The sequence below is a fragment of the Megascapheus bottae genome, chromosome 9 (assembly GCF_031878675.1).
Source record: "Megascapheus bottae isolate mThoBot1 chromosome 9, mThoBot2.hap1, whole genome shotgun sequence".
Classification (NCBI taxonomy): Eukaryota; Metazoa; Chordata; class Mammalia; order Rodentia; family Geomyidae; genus Megascapheus; species Megascapheus bottae.
The window spans coordinates 3,451,423-3,473,257 of record NC_143517.1 but is presented as its reverse complement, the minus strand read 5'-3'; the positions used below and the strand labels follow the sequence as shown (position 1 = coordinate 3,473,257).

At 33.9% G+C, this 21,835-nt stretch overlaps 1 protein-coding gene across 1 annotated transcript in view; it reads right to left on the bottom strand.

Moving 5' to 3' along the window:
• Positions 1-21,835, bottom strand: part of Sntg1 (syntrophin gamma 1) — a 774,750-nt gene that overhangs the window by 69,368 nt on the left and 683,547 nt on the right. Inside the window, exons 14-15 of the mRNA XM_090338807.1 lie at positions 15,246-15,362; positions 6,908-6,979 (exon numbers count right to left, since the gene is read on the bottom strand). Of these exons, the coding sequence (XP_090194933.1) occupies positions 6,908-6,979; positions 15,246-15,362 (189 nt within the window). The remainder of the gene's footprint in view (positions 1-6,907; positions 6,980-15,245; positions 15,363-21,835) is intronic.

Below are 21,835 nucleotides of genomic sequence, written 5' to 3'. Positions count from 1 at the left end.
TATTATTATTATTATTATTATTATTATTTGTTTTTAGCTAACTGCCCATATTGATCCTAAAGGTTTAAATGGTGTACCTGGTAATTCAATTGTACTCAATACATACATGTAACGTGAATTAGAAAGTAAGACATTCTCACAAATCACTTAATGGCTGATCATCACAATAGCCTTTAAGTTTTCAGTGTACACTATATTGGCAAGGCAATGTATTTAATCACACATTTGGGGCTTGCAGTGAAGGCTCTTCTATTCTGAAACATTTGCTCCACATATAGCCAGACAGCTTCTCTGCCTCTCATTTCCTTCCAACTTGCCAATGAGTAAGGGAAAAGCAGGGAACTCTACTCTAGTAAAGCACACAGTGTTTTTATTTTTTGGTGATCCTGAGTTTAACCTCAGGCCTTGCGAACTCTCCCTAAGCTCTGACATGTGTGAGAGCACTGATGGGTGACTTTTGTGGGTGGTTTTTGATAGGAGAATCTAACATCTTTACTCTATTACAATATATGCCACCTAAGATACACAAAACTCAGAACTTAGATGTAAGTGGATGACAGAATTTGCAAAGTAAACTGTGAACTTGTGAACCAAGACTGGTGTTTAGCTACCTACTATTTTTCTTATCTGTTTACTTACTGTTACATCACTGGAACACAATTTTAACTATGTAATCTTTAATCATCCCTGCTTCCATGGCCTCTGTTATCATGGCTCATAGAACCCTGACCCTCAGTCTTCCGCAGGAAGGCGCTATGCCTGAGATGGACACCAGACACATACAACCCCTGAGGCCTCCAGACCTCTGCACCAATGCCCACCAGGCAGGAGGCCACCCAAACTGCTGCCCGGTCCTACCCTCTAGGATATGCTGCAGAGCAGATCCAGTGTATGGTCCTGCTTCTCTTTAGGGCTAAGCTTAGTGATATCTCCCACTTAGAAACATGGACCTTGATCTATTTGTAGTCTTGCCTTACTAGCATCACCACACTGTTGGGTATCTCCAGCTTCTGCCACAGAAAATAACTTGTGTGTCCAGTTTTAGAGTAGACCTAGAATCCAGTCACAGCGACTTCAGGTTTCTTGTACCCTCTCCTTGTCAATGCTATTCACTGGATGGGAACAGGGAGAGAATATACACCTTAACTTCCTGCAGCTCACGCCACTGACATACCAGAGCACCAATTCTAGCACCAATAAGGCTCCAAAGCCTTCACTGACCCCCACAACTCCAGCTTCTGTGGTGGAGAGGATGTATCGCCTGTGTTGTAGAGATGCAGACAGAGCCTTGGTTGGGTGAGCTGCTATCCTGACTGCTATCCTGACCACATCGATACATACCAACCGACATGAAGCTGGAGGAGATCCAGCAGTCCAAGTGGTAAGACACATTCTTTAACCCCGGAAACGAAAGTCATGGCTACTTCAGGCACAACAGTGTTTTGTCATCCTTAGGTCCTTAGGATTACATTGTTCCTGGCCTCACAAAGCCTGGGTGATGTCCTAACTGACGCTCAGGGTCTAAAGTCCCACTACCTGGGACCACATACTCTGTCAGCATTGGGTCCTGAACTACAGTGTTGGAGACTTCTTGCTCATGCCTGTTCCAGCTCTATGTGCTAAGTTTCAGGGTCAGAACAACAATTTCATGAAGGCTCATTGCTCTAGAGCTTCTGGGATGTCACTGAGTCTCAGTGACAGAAATGTTTCCCTACTGGCAGCACAGAGAAGGATGTAATCCTCAAACTTGCAGGAGATTCTCAGGACTAGGAGACTAGGAAGGTTCCATGGCTGTGTCACACGCTTGAATCCTGAATGGAGGGATGTCATACTTCATAGCAGCTATCAGTCCCCACTATGAGGAATCCAAGTACAAAAACATCTAGTAAAGCCCTTGTCTGAATACTTCACACAGCCATCGTCACTGTCAGCAGATCTACAGCGAACTGCACCATCAACCTGAAGTTCTCACTAAGGCTGATTAACTGGAGACATAAAAATCACCTCACCATGCTCAGCTAGAGCCAGAAACACTGCACCTGTGCAATCATGCTTTCAACCCAGGAGCAGAAGAAAATCTACTCCTACAAACATAGACTGTTAAATTTGCAAGTATATATATTGACATGAATTCCAAGACAGAAAAAAAAAACCCAAACAAAGTAATGAAAGGGTATAAATGATGAACTTAAGGATTCTCACTGAGGAAAAAAAAATATATGTATATATATAAATCAACAAAATCAAGAACCAATTTGTGGTATGAATGAGAAACTCAAAGAAAAAGGTAAATATGTACAAAAATTCAGAAAGTATCTTATAATTGAAAAATTAAGCTAATGAAAATAAAGGCAATTCAAAAGATAAATGAAAAATTTAATGAAAACAGAAGAATCTGTAAACTTATTAGTAAGGCCTTTAAAATTCAGAGAGAAAAAGTAAATAAGAATGTATGTCTACACTGTACTATTTCTAAAGGAGACTGAGTAAAAATAATAAAGCTTATGTAATAATTTGTAAACTATACTTAAAATAATTGCTAAAAATTACTTATGCATTAGAAGAGAAACAGACATTCTGATTCATGAAATGAAAATATTCCCAAATAGATTCAGCCAAAAATAGTTTTTATGAACGCAGTCAAAATGCAAGCTTGGATTTTTAAAGACAGAAAGTGAAATATCACAAGAATGTGCATATACCCTTAGCAGAAACTTTACAGGCCAAGAGAGATGAAGATGGATTTGAAATATTAAATGAAAAGAACAATAAGGAAAACAAACACTCTGCCAGCCAAAAATTGTCGAAGAAAAGCAGTCCTTTGAAAATAAAGGATAAATAAAGTTTAAAAAAAGCTGAGTGAATTCCATATTGCTTCAAGAATCATTTACAGGAATTTTTCAGAAAGAAATGAAAAGATACATTTATATGAAGGCAAAAATCCTTTCGGTAGGTAAATATATCTAAATATACAATACCTAAAAACTGTAATAGTGGAATATAAGCCACATATTATCTGTAATATAATGGTTAAAATCAAAGCGGTTAAAAATAAAGGTATAATGCAAAAGCAAAACAGAAAAGGATAACAAAGGAAATGCAAATAAAAGTTACAGTGAGATCCCTTCTCACCCTGATAAAAATAGCTATGACATTGTTTAAAAAAAGAGAAAAGGATATAAATTATGACATTGCAAATAAAAACTTTTTAGGGATGATAAAGTTTCAGGGTTTTTGCATGCGGCAGTATTTACTTATTACCAGCTTAAAAGAGGTAGATTTTTTTTTTTGCCAGTCCTGGGCTTGAGCTCAGGGCCTGAGCCCTGTCCTTGGGCTTTCTCAAGGCTAGAGCTCTACCACTTGAGCCTCAGCACCACTTCTAGCTTTTTTTTCTATGCATGTGGTACCAAGGAATCGCACCCGGGTCTTCATGCATGCTAGGCAAACGCTCTACCACTAGGCCAAACTCCCGGCCCAAGAGGTGGATTTTTAACTAAGAATTTTCATGCCACAATATAAACTACAGCCATAATAAAACTACACATGCTAGAAGTGGAATAAATGGATGGCTAGTGGTACAGAAACTTGAAAGCAGCTACAAAACAACCAGAAAGCATGCAATCAAAGGGAAACAGTATATTCTTACTTAAAGCAATGATAATCTTATATATAAGCAGATTAGTTTCTCTGAGCATACATCATAGAGAGGAAGATGAATACAAATTATAAAAACCAAGGAACTCAATTAGCTTTTACAACATATATAAATTGAAAGTGTTTGATTTGAGAAGGATATCTCCAGCAAACGAGGCCCAGAATCTTGCATTGTAGCACATGACAAATCTCAGTAGGGATTTTCAAAGCCAAATTTCAACAATGTGTAGAACAAATAGACAGAAAGTTAATGAGGACTTAATTGTGCTTTGAGCAAATGGTAGATCTAGAACAGTACATCCAATAGAAATACAATATACATTTTTCTCTAGTACACATGAAATATTTCTTTGGCTAAACCAAATTAGAGTTTAAAAAATTAAGTCTTGAGAAATCAAAGATTAGTGTCATATTTATTATACTTAACATACAAGGGAATTTTATTTATGTACCTGGAAAAAATATGTTACATAATCTAAGATAGGCTCAGAGAGACAAAGGGTTTTCTCCTTAATATGAGGCTATTAGATCCAAATAGTACAAGAGCGAGGACTCAATATTTGCATACCCAATGCTATGGACATGGTATTGGAAATATAAACACAACTACATAGACATAAAAACTTATGACTCTATAGACACAATGTTTTATTACACAGATTATTATGTATCTATGACATGCAAACTCTTAGCCTAATTTTAATTATGTTCTAATATCTAAGTGCCAGTGACTGTATATAGAAATTCCCTTTCTGAATACCTGTTTGTTAAACATGTAATTTGAAATATGATGTAAAAATCAATGTTAATAAATTCTTTAATAAAAAAGATAAAAATGAGACTCTGGGAAGCATGCAGTCTTCTACTAACTGTGCTAAGGACATGGAATTTCGAAGTGCAATTGAATGCTACCAGAAGCTCATGTGCATCCTGCACAAAAGTCATCATAAAACTAATAAAGACCTAATGTAAGACCTGAAACTTTAAAATCCCTATCAAAGAACCCCAGGGAAAACTTAAAATCATTGTTCTTGATGATATTTCGAGTATCACAGTAAAAATCCCAAACCACAAAAGTAAAAATAAGTAAGTAGAACTTCATGAAACTAAAATAAGGAAAGAAACAATTCATTAACTAGAATCTTATTCACTGGAATAGATATTTGCATAGTATATTATTTTTTATAAGGGGTTATTATAAAAATATACAGAAACATTCAATAGTAGAAAAAGTAAGAATGAAATGGCCAAAGAAAGCAATATGGAAAGGAACTGGAGGTCATTGCACATGGCAAAATAAGCAGAAAGAAAAGTCCATTCATGTTTCCACTCATTTGTGGAAACTAAATTAGTCTCCTAAGAGAATGGATGAAATAGTGACACAGACTAGAGAATGGAGGGAGACAATGGATAGAAAGAAGTTAAATAAGGAGCAACACAGCATATTCAAATTTCAGGAATTTGTTCTGATTTTTCCACTGCATTGTTTAAAGCCACTGAATAGATTTCAGAATGACAGAAGAAAATGCAAATTTCCCATCTCATAAAAATATTTACTTGTTGAAAAGATGGAAATTCTTACTATTCTATGTACATATTCATTTGAATTAGCAAAATATATTTCATAAAGTTGGGCATACATTTTTTAATTTCCAATTTCTTTTTTTAAATTTTTTATTGTTGGTGTAGATAGTAGATACATTACTTACACATTGATACTGCTTCTCATGTTTCTGTCCCCATTTGTCTCCCCCCCACCTCCTCCCAATCATCTTGTTTTCCCCCCTTCCCTTTCCTATTTCAAATAAACAAATAAATGTATATACAATGTACCAGGAAACAAAGTCAGATACAGTAACTCTGAGATTAACCAAAGGGCAGCAAAGAAGAAGAGAAAAACATAGGGGCATACTTTTTATCCAATAAGAAGTGGCAAAAGACCTTATTCTTTTAAGGAGACATAAAAATGTCTCAATATGAATAAATGAAATTCAGCATCTCATTAGGGAAACTTGGTCAATGAAGTTTAAAAATAGAGCCACTCTATAACCTCGTATCTCATCTGGAGATAGACAGCAGATATCAAAGGAAGTATAATCACTGCCTAGTACAGATATTATACTCCATGGTCTCTGTACATTATTGACAGAAGACCAGATGTGAAGTACCTGATACATGAATATCTGCTGATAGAGAATGGCTGAAAAAATTATGACTCAAACACCCATGGTCCCTAAAAGTAAATGAAATTCAGCCATCTGATACACTATGGATAAGCCATTATGCTAAGGGGAATAACACAAGACACAAAAATTAAAATATTACATGTCCTCACATGTGAACCCCCCAAAAAACAACAGTTTAAACAAAGAGAACACCAAACAGTAGCAAGGGAAAGATATAGGTGAGTGGAAGTACAGGCCATGTAAAGTGATATAGGTGGCTCAGGTGGACTGTGAAGCCTATCAGTAACAAAATTATACTATATATTTTATCTATGCTGAATGAGAAGATTAGACCAAAAATAATTTGGTAAGTTTATGAAATGATAGGTGTTTCAATTTGTTTCACTGTAGTACTTTAAAAAAACATATTTATTTTCAAAACCAACTAGATAGATGACTTTTGAAACTATTCCTACTTTAACTCTTTAACAAGGTAATTCAGCATATGAGAATTTTCAGAATTTTTAATGACTTGCACTTGAAAAATTTTGTATACCACACAAAAAATATCTGCAATATTTGTACACATATTCTTTTACATGCTTATCAAAATGAGCCAGACTCTATGAGAAAAAAACAGAAAATTAATTTCCTATTTTTGCCTACATTTTCTAATTTCAAGCCTTACACAAAAGTTTTCCAAATTTCAGTTAGAAAAGAAAAATCTAGAGGCTGTGGTATGTGGTTGAAGTTGTAGAACGTCTGACTAACAAGTTTACAACCCTCAATTAAAATCCTGGTAGGAAAAAAATCCATTAAGTCATTGAGGATTTACAGTTAGCCTGGATATATTTTCCTGACGTTCTGCTCCTCAGCAAGCTTTCCTTGACTGAGGACTGGCAGCTCAAGCTAGTGAGTTACATAATTTTCCAGTTGGATTTCTAGGCATTTGTCTATACTCTGAATATTCTCTCAGCTTCTATGCCTCCTTAATTCTTTTCATATTATTTCCTTTAGTAACATGAGAGTTCAAAATCACTACTTGTCGAGGAAACACCATTAATATATCTACCACTTATTGATCATACCTTGAGAATTTTGCACATTATCTCATAAACTGAGAATGTTTTCTCTGCTCGAGTCCAGTCCCAGGTGGTCACCTTTAAAAGATGAGAAAATAATGCCATTGGTTTTTTAGAAAAAAATAGGTTTTACTTTCCTATTTCATTGTTAAAATATGGCGATATAAGTGATGATTTCACAAATGCATGGAAGTCTTTATGCTCATGAAGACACTCCCATGATAATTTTTGGTTTACTCTGTTTTCTGATTTTTCCTGGGGGTGGGATATTTTACTCTTTAATTTTTTCTAATTTTTGTATATTAATTGTACAATGTCAGGGGTTTCTACACACACAGAGAATGTATTTTAAATATATGCAGTGTTTATTACTTTCTTATTCCTCCCTTCATTATCCCATTTAATAAACAATTTTCGTCTTGACTTTTGTCTTTTGCTATTGACCACGGAAGCCAGAACTGCCCCTGGCCATTCAGCACTTTGCAACTGAGGTACATTACACTTCTAAAATACACTCTTCAAAGTATGTTTCAGTTTCACACATTCATAGATTCATGCCATGTATTTGGATTGGATTCATCCTCCCATGAGTCTCTCTCTCCACCTACCAACCTTCTCCCGCTTGTTCCTTCTCCAAATAGTCTCTATTTTGCATTCATGTATTTGCTTGTCTTTTATCTCTGAATGTGCTTATGCAGATTTGTCTTCTGGAGTCTAGTTTTTTTTTTTTCGTTTAACAAGACCTCCAGTTCCACCCACTTTCCTGGTATTATGTAATTCCCTACTGTAATATGGATGAGTAACACTTCATTGTGTAGATAGTTTTCATTTTTATCTATCATTTTTGATGAACCACCCAAACTGATTCCTAAAGTTAGCTATTATGAATAGATCAGTATGGCTATGCAAGTGACCCTATTGTGAGTGTCTCTTTCTTTTCTTTTCTTTTCTTTTCTTTTCTTTTCTTTTCTTTTCTTTCTCTCTCACTCTCTCTCTCTCCTCTTCCTTGCTTCTTTTCTTTCTTTCTTTTCGTCTTTCTTTGATTGTCTTTTTCTTTCTAATATTTTTTTTCCAGTCCTGGGCTTGAACTCAGAGCCTGGGCACTGTCCTAGAAGGTTCTCAAAGCTAGCATTCTGGAGCAATAGTGCCACTTCCAGCTTTTTCTGTGTATGTGGTACCAAGAAATCAAACCCAGGTTTTTGTGCATGCGGGGAAATCACTTTACCACTAGGCCACACTCCTGGCCCAGGCTTACAGATATTTCTGTATGTATATATCGGGGAGTGGCCTAGCAGGATTGTATGATAGTTTTTCATTTTTATTTTATTGTCAGGATAATGTATAGAGGGGTTAAAATTACTTTGACTGGTGGTGGGCACATTATTTATTGGCACCCCTTCTCATGGTTTTTCCCCCTTTCCCTCCCTTTTCCCCCTCTATATTCCTACTGATTTACACAGTGATTGTACTAATTTACATTCACCTTAACCATATATATGAGGATTCTTGTTTTCTAGTGTTCTATCCAATATTTCTTGTCCTTTCTTTTCTTGATGGTAGCCATTTTGCCTGGCATAAGTTTAAAAGTTTAATTTGCATTTTATTTGTGGTAAAGTGGTTGAATATTTCTTTATGAATTTTGGGGGTCAATCGCATTTTTTTGAATTATCTGCAAAGTTAATTTGCCCCCTATTAATTCTATTATTTTTGATAATTATTTTCAGCCCCTTCTCTATTCTTGTTAGCAATCCCTAGTAATTCCATGTGTAATGCAAACTGGGAAAGATTGTCTCCCATACTGCAGCCTGTATCTGGATTTTTGTAACTCTTTTCTTTGTTATTCACAAGCTTTCAAGTTTGATGTAATCCATTTGTCAGTTCTTGTTTTTATTTCCTGAGTAATTAGAGATTTATTCTGATGCTTATTGCCTATGATATTGTCTTTAAAAGTTCTCCTATGCTTTCATGGGAATTTTAGCATTTCAGGTATTGCATTTTTGTCTTCAATACAGTTGTCTTATCTGGCGGAACATTTAGTCATTTAAGTATTTGACCATAACAGTTGCAAAGAGATATGCTTTGTTTCTTTTCTTTTCCTCCTTGAACCCTCTTCATTCCTTCATTTTATAGCTCCAGCTGGGAATTCAAGTATACTGATTAAGAGAAGGGAGTCCTTTCTAAATGTTATTGCCTTTTTCACTATTTAGTATAAGGTTGTCTATAGACTTGTCATATGTACCCATTTTAATGTTGAGCCCAGATCCTTATATTTCTAGTTCATTTTCAGTTTTTATTCTGAAAGGATAGTGAGTTTTATCACTGAATTAATAGAAGGGTTACATTATATTCACCTGATAGAAGGTGCATTACTTCACAAACAATGATACCATTTCTCGTGTTTTGGTCCCCATTTCCCTCTCTGCACTCCTGCCACTCATCTTGTTTTTCCCTCTTCCCTATCCTATTTCAAATAACCAGATAAACATATATATGATATATCAGATAACAAGGTAAAATGCTGTAACATTTTGCATGTTAGAATAATAACATGACTTTTTTCTCCTTCCTTCTTCTAATGTATGAGATACAGTAATCTACTTAGGCCTATCCCATATTGCATTCTAGGAATGACTCAAGTTGATCATTTTCACATGCTACTGAATTGGATGTAAACATATTTTATTTAGAACTATTTGGAATTGGATATAAACATATTAGACTTAGAACTATATGCCTGTGATCATGAATTAAATTGATTTATAATTTTTGTTTGTCAGTAATAGGTACCTCACAAAATAGTCTGGCAACTTTCTGTCCTTTCCTATTCCATAGAATGACTTGAGAAACATTGTTATTAATTCTTCATTAAATGTGTTTGGCTGTGAATCTATCAAGTAACTCCTGGGATTTTACTTATTGTAGGATTCTATTACTGCTTCATTGTCATTACTTGTTACAAACATTTTAATTTGTTTGTATTTCCTAGGCCCAATTTTGGTAGATAATATATATCTAGATATTTATGTATTTCCCCTAGATTTTGTCACTTATTTTGAATGTGAATTTAAAAATTGCCATTTATTCTTTGTATTTTATTGGTCTTTTATAATAGTCAAGTTTGTTTCTAATTGTATCAATTTGGGTTTTCTATCTCTCTTTTAGATTTTTATTGACAACTGAATTTGTCTTATGTAACTGTCATTTCAAGAACCAGTTCTTTTTTAAATTTATGTTGTAATAATCTCTTAATGTTCATTTCATTAATAATTACCACTCTGATTTTATTAGATATTTCCATCTACTAAATTTGTAGTTAGATTGGTCTTATTTTTCTAAGATCTGAAAGCATATTATTAAGTTAGTTGAGATCTTTGGGATATTTTTAAATACAAGCATTCATTGCCAAGCATTCATTGCTATTTTTAGAATTCTCTTTATTGTGTCTTGTAGGTACAGATTTCTTTTATTTCTATTTTCATTTGATTCTACAAAGTTTTAAATTTCCTTCCTCATTTCTTCAAGGAACTACTGAAAATTCAAAAGTTTAATGCTATTTTGTTTGTATAGCTCCTATATGCTCTCTTGATATTAATATATAATTGATTTATCTTTTTATCTGGTAAATTAAAACATTATTTTAATTTTCATTAATTTGTTAAGCCTGTTTTATGTCCTGAAATGTGATATATTTTAGAGAAAGCTCAATCACCTGCTAGGAAGAATGTATATTACAGAGTTGTTGAAAGGAATGTGCTGTCATTACTTTTAAGTCCATTTGGTTAGTGGTGTAGTTTAATTCTAATGTTTCTTTTTTTTTCCAGAACTTTCATCTGTTGATAGGAGTTGGGTATTGAAGTGACCTGCAATTATTGTCTTTGAAACCTATCTTTATAAACAATAATGTTTATTTCATAAAATTAGATCTACCATTGATAGGTACATGAATTTGTCACTAGTATTTCTTCTTTTTTTTTCTTTTTTTGCCAGTCCTGGGCTTGAGCTCAGGGCCTAAGCACTGTCCTTGGACTTTCTCAAGGCTAGAGCTCTACCACTTGAGCCTCAGCACCACTTCCAGCTTTTTTCTATGTATGTGGTACCAAGGAATCGAACCCGGGTCTTCGTGCATGCTAGGCAAGCACTTTAACCACTAGGCCAAATCCCGGCCTAATATTTCTTCTTGATGTATAGGTCCTTTACTTTCTCTGAATAATATTTTCCTTGCGGTCAAATTTGTCAGAGTTAGGTATAGCCATTCCTAGTTGCATTTTTCCCATTTGGTTAGTACAATACTATCAATCCTTTCATTTTCCAAGTTTCCACTTTTCACTTGTAGCCAATGAAGACAAGACGTTTTAAAAATACAACCTGCAAGTTCATGTCTTATAATTGAACAGTTACAATGATTTAAATTGGAATTTCAAAAGCACTTTCTAGTTATAATAATTGCGTTGCATTTTCCCCTGATTGATTTGAGCATTTTTCTTCTATTCCACCTTATTAATGTTACAGATTTGCTGGTCTATAAGTTGAACATGTTTCATTCATTTATTTTTATCCACTTTTCTATTCTTCACATGAAATATTTTCTTCCTCAAGCTCTCATGTTATTGTCTTTCCTATCTACGTGTAAAATTGATTATCTTTCTTATCTACATGTGTGTATTCTGCACAGACAAATTCTTTTACTCTATATGTATTTTGGAAAATCTTTATTTTCCCATCAATTTTATGGTAACTTTCCTGGAAATACAAATATTAAGTGTCAATAATGTTTTACTATAAACGCTTCTGGCTTTTTGTGACATTGGTTAGAGGTAGATGTAATTCTCAATCTCTTGCCATTTTAACGAAGACAGCAATTTATTTTTCTAGCAGGAATCAATAGCCCTTCCTGTTCTATTGTTCATTGACTGCAAAGTGTCACAAAGCTTTTTCTTAATCATTTCAATTTGGGTTCCAAATAACCCCTGTACTTTGAGGCCCATGCAATTCTTTAGATTTGGGGGAGTTTCTGATATAATTTCACTGAATACATTTTCTTTACTTTTCAGTTTTGTTTTTCTTTTTCTAGATTTGATTCCTTGGCCACATCTTTGTGTTTTTGAAAATTGTGGTTATACTTACTTTGTTCTTATACGCTAAAAGACAGCCTATTCAAAGAAGAGTTATCAGATTTGGGGCTGCATTTGATTTAGCTGCTTCCCCTTTCTGCATACCCAGGGTCAATGTGCTTTGCAGACTATGGGCATCACCGATTCCCACTTGTGCCAGACTCTCCAGTTTGTGTACCTTTAAAGTTGCAAACAATTACTCGTGGAGGTTTGAAAATAGCAAACACAGTCCTTACATACATATTAGATTAGAAGAATTGAGGGAATCCACCACTCCTTGTAGGTCTCAGAGCTTTCCAAATCCTGCAAGATTGATGAGGATGGATGGGAAAAATAGATTTCTCTCTCTCTCTCTCTGTGTGTGTGTGTGTGTGTCTGTGTGTGTGTGTCTGTGTGTGTGTGTGTCTGTGTTTGTGTGTGTGTCTGTGCATGTGTCTGTGTGTGTGATTGAGGAGGAACAGAGTTCTTAGTCAATGCTGGACCAAACTATTTCAGCAGGCTGTGCTCTCAATCTCTGTGATGATTCACTGCAAATGGTGGTTATTCCAACACAGAAAGTGGGACCATTGATTCCCTTACCTGTCATAGCAGGAATTATTTATTGTCCAAACATCTGAATGATCAATATCTGACCCTCTTATTTCCCAAGGTCATCTCCTTTGACTATGTCCTATCTGAGCATTATACATGATCACCCCCATATTCCTTGACATGATATTTTCCCATAGTAACTGAATTTTCCAAATGGGTCCTTTCTTACAAGTATGCAGGTATATATCTCTTGAAATATGGAGAATGACAAAATAGCTTTCTTCTCCAAGGCTGATAAGTCTCATAGGAGAAATCACTGCCACACCAGAGCTACACAATGGGTTCAAGGTTTATAAGAAATACCAGCTTATGCTGTGGCTAACACTATCCATAAGTTGTTAAACTGCTCGGCTTTCTTTGTGGTTCTCTTCTCAGATGCCTTTTATTACTACTGATGAGCTGGCATTAGAGATCTGGAATTAGAGCTGGCATTAGAAATCTTATTTCTGATCAGCTTTCCTGTTTCTCGGTGCTTCTTGGCTGTTTTGTCATCTCTGTGATCATTTCAATTGCTTTTTCTCTGTCTGCCTTCAGAAAAGAGCCTGTCCTTTGCTGACCCTCCAGTAATGTCCAGAATCAAGTGGGAGAAGCTTCTTACTCTGCTGTGTCTTAATCCAGAAATCTATGCTAGTCTTTATTAGCATTTATTTTCCTATTTTATTCAACACTTACATTTCACAGGAAACATGTTCTGTCTGATAAAACTATTTAATTCTAGTGGTTAAAGTGCTTGCCTAGCATGCATGAAGACCCGGGTTCGATTCCTTGGTACCACATACATAGAAAAAAAGCCGGAAGTGGTGCTGAGGCTCAAGTGGTAGAGCTCTAGCCTTGAGAAAGTCCAAGGACAGTGCTCAGACCCTGAGCTCAAGCCCAGGACTGGCAAAAAAAACAAAAAACAAAAAACAAAAAATGATTTAATTCTGTATGTTTTAAATAATGTGTGATATCATTATTGAGAAATGGTCTCATAAATACTTAGTAGCTGGGCCTATTTAAACACAGAGAAGGATGGGAAATATCAACACTGGCTTTGATTTTTAAAAAGTCTTCAGTTTCTGTTAGGAAAACAGTCTAAGATGCTTTATGATATTGTGAAGGCATCAATAGTACAAATAAGTTGATACTCTTCAACTCCAAGAGAACAGCAAGTCAGACTATGAAATTCCTAGGCTCTGTGTTTGTGCATGTTCTGGCATTTAGTATTTATATTCAATAAATATTTATTGAGTGTTTGCTGTTTTGTTGGGTACATATTTCTGGAAGTAATACTTTTAATACAGTACATACGCAAATATTTTGTAGGACTTCCAGTGACTAGAATTTAGAATGTACTAGATTAACAAAATGATTGGTTTGGCTTGAAGATACTGAGATAACATAGGTAAACATATCCTGATAGTTGCAAAGAATAGCTCACAGATAGAGTTTTGACCTTAAAAAACCAACTCATATATTCAGGACTAGGTCCTAAGACTATGCACCATTGGAAATTGTGACCCTTTAAAAAATGAAGCCTCGTAGAAGAAAATTTGGTTATGAGGGATTCGATTGAAGGAAATATTGAGTCTCTTTCTTCTTTCTGGCTGTTATTAGAGTAGGAAAACATTTTCCTTTATATGTTCCAACAATGACATATTGTACCACCAGAGGCGAAAACAGGGCAAGAACCCAAGGACTAGTACTTTTAAATTAAGCTGTAAGCCAAAACGAAACTTTCCTCTTGAATTCATCTTAATATTTTTAATGTAATGGTAATTGAACCAAAATTTACAAGAATAGACTTGTGATTTGTTTCCAAGCATAAGGCATTATGCCAGCCAGAAGCGTGGCCTAGTGGTAGAGTGTTTGCCTAGTGTCCATGAAACCCTGGGTTCAATTCCTCAGTACCACATACAGAGAAAAAGCTGGAAGTAGTCCTGTGACTCAAGTGGTAGAAAAGTAGCCATGAGAAAGCCCAAGGACAGTGCTCAGGCCCTAATTTCAAACCCACGACTAGCAAACAAACAAAAAGATTAAAAAATTGGAAACAAAAACACAAACAAAAAAAGACTATCTTATTCTAAGACATTTTATTATCATAGGATTAGAATATTAACTAAATTTAGATACACTCATTGTGAAAACAAATTTATTTTGAGATTTATTGATAATGGTTCAAGTCTAAATTGAAAAGTTACTGCTAACAACTATAAGTTTCAAATACTCTAAAACTGCCCTTTAAACTTATTTTGAGAAACCATTATAACAAGCATGTTATTTAATATATAATTAATCTTTAAAATATCTCATTCTATGAATATTCAAATGCTAACACAAGTTTTAAAATTTTTATTCAATTAGTTTATACATTTTAAAAAACCCTCTAAATATTTTTAAAGCCCTTTCTCGTGTCTCTGTGAGTATAAACGGATTGTGATGTGTTTCTAGGTTCAAAACCAAAGCTTCCTTCTAAAATTTTCAATGGTAGTAAAATAAATATTTAATGCAAGTTTTTTTTTCTCAGATGAAATATAAGAAGAATTGTGAACTCATCTACATTTTTACATTATATTGATAATATGCTACTTAGCAATAGTCAGTTGATATCCATCAGTTATGACAATGTTAAAAGTTCTGTGTATTTGGATGGAAACACTTACTGGAGGTGCTGGAAATTTATAAAGACATGAGCCCCGCAAAGCTAGAAATGTTGGAGAGTACACTCTGTCTTGCAGGGGATCTGGCTCCCGCACTTCACACCAACCCATGTAGACTATCTGAAAGAGAAGTCAAGATAATTGTCACATATCTATTGTAAAAACTCCACTGATCAAGACTCAGCATTATTATTTTTTCATATCTGGTTATATTAATTATCAAGTTAAGATACAATTATACTGAAACAAACTTATTTTAATAAGTAAAAGTGAACCTATCACAATTGCTTATGTTTTTCACTTATGCAAGCCCAATAGTACAATTTATATTTCCAGTTTCTACTATGAAAATATTTATGTATAAAAGATTCTATTGACTCATCCCATTAGTTTTTAATTAGGGTTATTTTATGATGTAAGAATGCAATCCTGATACAAGATATCTCAGTTAGCAAACAAGGATAAGTGAAAGAGACACATCTGGCAGGCTTAAACACCAGAACCTCACAGCATATTAGCCTTGAGCCTGACAGAGATGCTCTAATCCTTCATGTCATATGAATATAGAATGTGCTATCATGTTTTGTATATCAAGTGTCAATGCTAGCTACTCTGCCTCTGGCTCTGCGAAATGATGGGATCAATTATCAAAAGAAAACCATTTCTCTCTTTTCCATTATTTAATTCTTGTGAAGGTCCAAACATATAAATAAATATTAACTAAATGATCATGAAAATTTGTAAAAGTATTTAAATTGCAATTCTCTCTTAGCAAAACCCAACATGAGAAGATAGACTTCTACCCTCATATAATTTATTTTTATTTTGTGATGAATAATAATTTTTCCTTTCATTTTTTTGCTATTACCTGTATGGCCAAAAGAATATTAATGCGTATGACATGAGTGTAATTTGGCTACTACCTTGTACTACTTTTATTTCTGTAAGAAAAGACACACCTGAGGTATAAAATGTGTATTAACAGAGCTCAAACGACAGTCAGCATCCAAACTCAGCCAACTCCTGCTTAAAGGTCAACACCAGACATTAACTGAATGGAAGAGAGAACTGTTTTGCTAGCAAATCACTTAATTTAAGAATGGAAAGTTAGATAACAGTGAAAAATTTTCAATAAGATGTCTGTTTATACATAGATTCTATCTTCTTTTCAGGATATTATGTTTTTTTCTAGTATATTAAAACTTACCCATCATCTTTCTATTTCAGCATGCATTTCAATAAGCCCTGATTTAACAAAGCAACTAATTGTCATTTAAGCAAATTAACTTAACGAGTCAATGAAAGTATAAATTAGAACAAGAATTTGAACCAAAGTTCTTTGATTTTTTAATTTATGTATTTTTAGATTGCTGGTATGTTTTAAATCTTTTATCATAATGAAGCTGGTCATAAAATCCAGCTCCAATACTTAATTATTTGGCATACTCATATGGTTATATATGTAAAAATTAGATAACCTCATGATTTCAAAAAGAAATCTTACTAGTTAACCATTTCATAAAGGAAATAACATTATAAGTACACATATAGACATGTGTGTATATTTATATATATATATGTATATATACACATATATATTTATTTATAAGGGTCCATAATATAAGAATGAATTAATTCGATTTTGTCTCTAGTAGTTGTATTGTATTAAGCATTATCAGACAACTTAACAATTAAAAGTTGCCTTGAAAAGCTAGAAAAATAAAAATATTCTTAAAGTTCTATGTAGTTACAAAATATGTAAAAGTAACCAGGAAAATACAGTAATGCAGAAAGTATAAAATTCTATTTATGAATTTAACCATGGACAAATTTTGCCATCAAGATATATTCTGTGTAGAAAGGTTCCATGAGAGACCAAAGTGTTTTTCAGTCTCTCCAACTGAGAGTACATAAAATGTTAATGTCCACATTTCTCAAAATATGGGTTCAGGGCCCATCAAAACAATTAGCTTTAATCTAAAGTCACAAACCAGCATCCTAACAAAAGTGCTGAGATAGAGGCCATGAAGCCATGACGAGGACTAGGGCTCCAACACAAGTCTAAAATAATCCTAAAATTGACATTTTGCTTTGGCATATAATTATTCACAATTGCAGATTCTTAGTATTTAAGTAAATAAAAACCTCTTTGGATGATAATCATATTCTATTTTTAATACACTGTCATACTAACTGTCTTGCAGCATAACAAAAATACACAAGAATGTAAAAATTAAAATTTTGTATTTTTCCTGAAGTATATCAGGAAAATAAAACACAGAACAGAAACAATAGAAAAGTGAATTGAAAAATTACAGACATTGGAATATTTGAATATAGAAACTATGCTTGCCATATGCAAGAAAGTAAGACAAGAGCTTGAAAGATTTACCAAGAAAAATTATAAAGCTCATTATTTATAAATTAGACAAATACATATTTAAAATTCATACTTGGGGCTAAGAACAATGTTTTAAAACCCTGAAGAAACTATGAAACATTATTTAAATTTTTTGAGGATTTGTTTCAAGGGATTTAACTTTTTGAAATCTACGGACATTTTAGATGTGAGGCCTTTGTTATATGTCTAGCAAAGGCTTTCTATCTTGCAATGTCCTTTACCATATAGAACCTCTGCATTTGTCCAGCCTTTCTTTAATATGTTGTGTTTCTAGGCTTCATTTAGGAAGTTTTGGCTTGTGAAAGGAACGTTAGTATTTCTCCTAATCAAGACACTGTCCTTAAGTTCATCTCAAGGCTAGTGCTCTACCACTTTGAGCCACTGCCAGTTTTCTGATGGTTAATTGGAGATAAAGGAATCACAGATTTTTCTGCCTGGACTGGCTTTGAACCATAACCTTCAGATCTCAGTCTCCTGAATAGCTGATGCCTGGCTACCTCATGGTATTTGATTCATTTGAGTTGATTCTCAAGAGAAATAAGCCAGTCCCAAAGAAATATAGACTCCATGGTTTCCCTTATTTGTGATAATTAGTAAATATCTAGGCTAGTCCTCCAAGAGGATCACAATAGATCAACAGCTATATGCATATGACCAAATAAGATGATCTTAAATGAAATGAACTCCAAGATATGGAAAGAGGAGGTTTACCTTTGTTGTTGTTTTAATGTACAGTGTGAAGTTATTTGTTATTTATTTTGTTCTTCCCCCCCTTTGGTTTATCCCTGTTACTGTATTTGATGTGGGTACCTTGTGCCTTGTGCATACATTTATCTGAATTGGGGAAGGGAAGAGGAGCGACAAAGTGGTGAGACAAAGGAGAAAAGGGTTAACCAAAGCAATATTGATATTCACAATTTATTATGCTTGCAATGAACTTTACAACTAGGGGGAGCTTTAGGGGGATGAAACATGGGAGAAAAAGGAAGGAGGAGGATGTAACAGTGTTCTTCAAGAAATGTACTCATTACTTATTATGTTACTGTAACCCCTCTGCACATTAACTTGACAATAAAATAAAATAAATTCTACAAAAATATAGAAACTAGTGACTAGATTCTATATACTAGAGTCTATATACAACAGAATTTGCAGATGAGACTGCGATTTAATAACAGATAAAGTCAGCACTGAAGAACTCAACATAATGGATGATGAAAAGGCACAGACATTAGATATATGAAAGAGAAAGAAGATAAAAAACATAGATTTGGATTAATTTCAGTTTCCATCACTATTTGAAGATGGTAAAAGCTATATATAACATTATAGTTTAGTAATTACAGATACATTTTGAAAGTTACCACCTATAGAGAAATGCTCATCTCAAAAATATTCTCTGTGATAACTATAAGAAAATAAACTTCAGTTAATAAATGAATGCAGCTTTTCTTTCAATATGTCCCCCTTGTCTTTATTTTGGTGCCAAAATAATGAGGCTTGAACTCAAGACCTTATACTTTTGTCTGGCTTCCACTTTGCACCACCTGAGAAATGCCACTAGTTCCGCATTTTGCTGGTTAACTGAAGACAGAGTCTTGTAGGCATTTTTGCTCAAGCTGACATCAATCCTCCATTTCCAGATCTCAACGTCCTCTATGTAGGCTTCAGTCACTGTTGTCCAGTCATAGGTTTGCTTACCATTTTAAGATTTGAGAAGACTTCAACTATTTTAATTAAGTTAGATTTTATCATATGTGAAAATAAAATTATCTATTTAAAATATCAATGTATGGGAATAAATGCACCATCTATCTGGCAAATATCATGTAACCCTTCTATTAATTACAATAAAAATATATGAAAAAAACAAAAAAATAAAATATATTTGTTCAAAACAAATAATACAATCAATATAGCTTAGTAAAATTAACACAGAGGAATATTTATTTGTGATATAAGCCATCATTTAGCTTCTACAACAAACCTGCTTTACATTTATGACAGAAATAATATCAGATGTCTATATTTCATAAAAATAGTTTTGACTCTGTAAGACCTCTAAAAATACACATAAATCTCCAACAAGCCTCAAAACATGCTCTAAGAACCACTGAAAAACATTAAAATTTACATTAAATATTATAATCACTCTGGTGATCCCTTATTTAAATTACAAAGAGAAAAGTACTTTAGCCAAAAATTATAAATCTGAAAATAAACAGAAGAAAAAATATTTTAGTACTAGTCAGTTCAAAAGAAATCAGGTGGCAGAATTGTGGAAAGTTTGGCAATATATATGGAGGGAATGGAATATAACCAGCAGAAGGAATTAATTGTGCTATATTGGCAAATAAGATTTGTTCTGGTGAAAGATTTCAAGCTACTTATAACCTGTAAATCAGTGCATAAAATAAAGCAGAAACAAAATGTCAGGTTTTTATCTTGACTTAACTGCATATTAAAAGCATCAGAGTACAGAAAGCTAGATATGAGAGTAGCTGGAAAACATACTGAACAAGTGCAAGTCAAAAAATAAACTATGTGGCAACACTAACATTAGAATGCAGACATAAGGCAAGAGTCATTTCTAGAAATGAAGAGGAACATTATATTATGCAGATATATCATATCTCCAGAAAAGACATAGCAATATGTCTGATATTTTTCTCTCAAACCATAAATAAAAAATCAGCAGAGCAAATACAGAGTGGACAAACAGCCATATAAGGCTTTAACATTTCCTGAATGAATAATAAAGAGCCAAAAGCCACTGGGAAATATATATATATATGTATATATATATTTATTTATTGTGGTCATGTGCTTGAATTCTGGGCCTGGGCACTTGCCCTGAGCAATTCAGCTAAAGCACTTTACCACTTTGAGCCATAGCACCACCTACGGGTTTCTGATGGTTAGTTGAACATAAAGTCTCATAGACTTTCGTACCCAGGATGGCCGGGATGGACCATGATCCTCAGATCTCAGCCTCCTGAGTGGCTAGGATTACAGGCATGAACTACCAGTGCCATGGAATAGAACATTTTAAAAATCCACTTAATCAGCTTAATTTCTTTTGCCCCAAATATGAGCATTATAAGAAAAATTAAACAAAAATTCTGGGGGAGCACACTAGTAATTAATTACAGGAAATGGTTTCAAATTATGTAATAATTGTTATTCTAGTGGTTTCCTAGTGGTAATTGGAGATAAGAGTCTCAAGGTCTTTAATGCCCAGACTGCCTGGGAACCAAATCCTCAGATCTCAGTCTCCTGAGTAGCTAGGTTTACAAACTTGAGCCACACTCAGCTTCAAATAGTTTTATCTTTCAACTGGTATACTGTGTTTTAAATCAAATTAGAAAGGAATAGTCATAGATAGCTTGGGTATACATCCACCAAATGTTAAAACTAAATATTACATCTTTATTGAAGTCTGAAAAGTAAATAAGTTAGGGACCTACTTTAAGAAATTGAAGTAGTTTAGAAATAGACCAACAATTAACTAAAAGAAAAGATGCTAGTAATATAGGCATTAGCAAAAAATAGGAACAAAATATAAGGTAAGTAGTCAGCAAGAGCAAAAATGTGTACAGATAATTATATTACAAATATTCCAAACTTGCAAAAATAAACCCAAAGAAAATGTGAGGATTTGGTGAATACATTTTGAATTTAAGCTAATTTCTTTAAAAATTGACCAAAATGGTTGTAAAGTGTTTCAGGGAATAGAACAAAAGAATGTCACCAGCTCAGTAGGAGGTCAGTCTAACCTCAGCAGCAGAGCTGAGATGGGTGTGCTCTGTGAGGAGAATATTTGCATTTTAATTGCTCTTTAAATAGCAAGGGGTCTAAATTTATTAGTTAAATAAGTACAGCCATGGAATAATATTGAAAAGCACAGGCATACTTCAAAGTATAACAGGCTTGAAGCACTGAAGGTATATGAAATTGTCAAAACATGTAGGCAAGCATTTCATAAAATTTAACACTAATTCACAGCAAACAGAAAATTTTGGAATAGAACAAGTTTTTTACTGTACATAAAGATATTGGTAATTCTTAAAGCAATGTACATAATGAAGAACTCTTGAAAGCTTCTCCTTGAAGTCACTAACAATACAGAGTTACCATCCATCTCACCAAAGATAACCAATTGGAAAGTGGAGATACCCAATGCCATAACAAA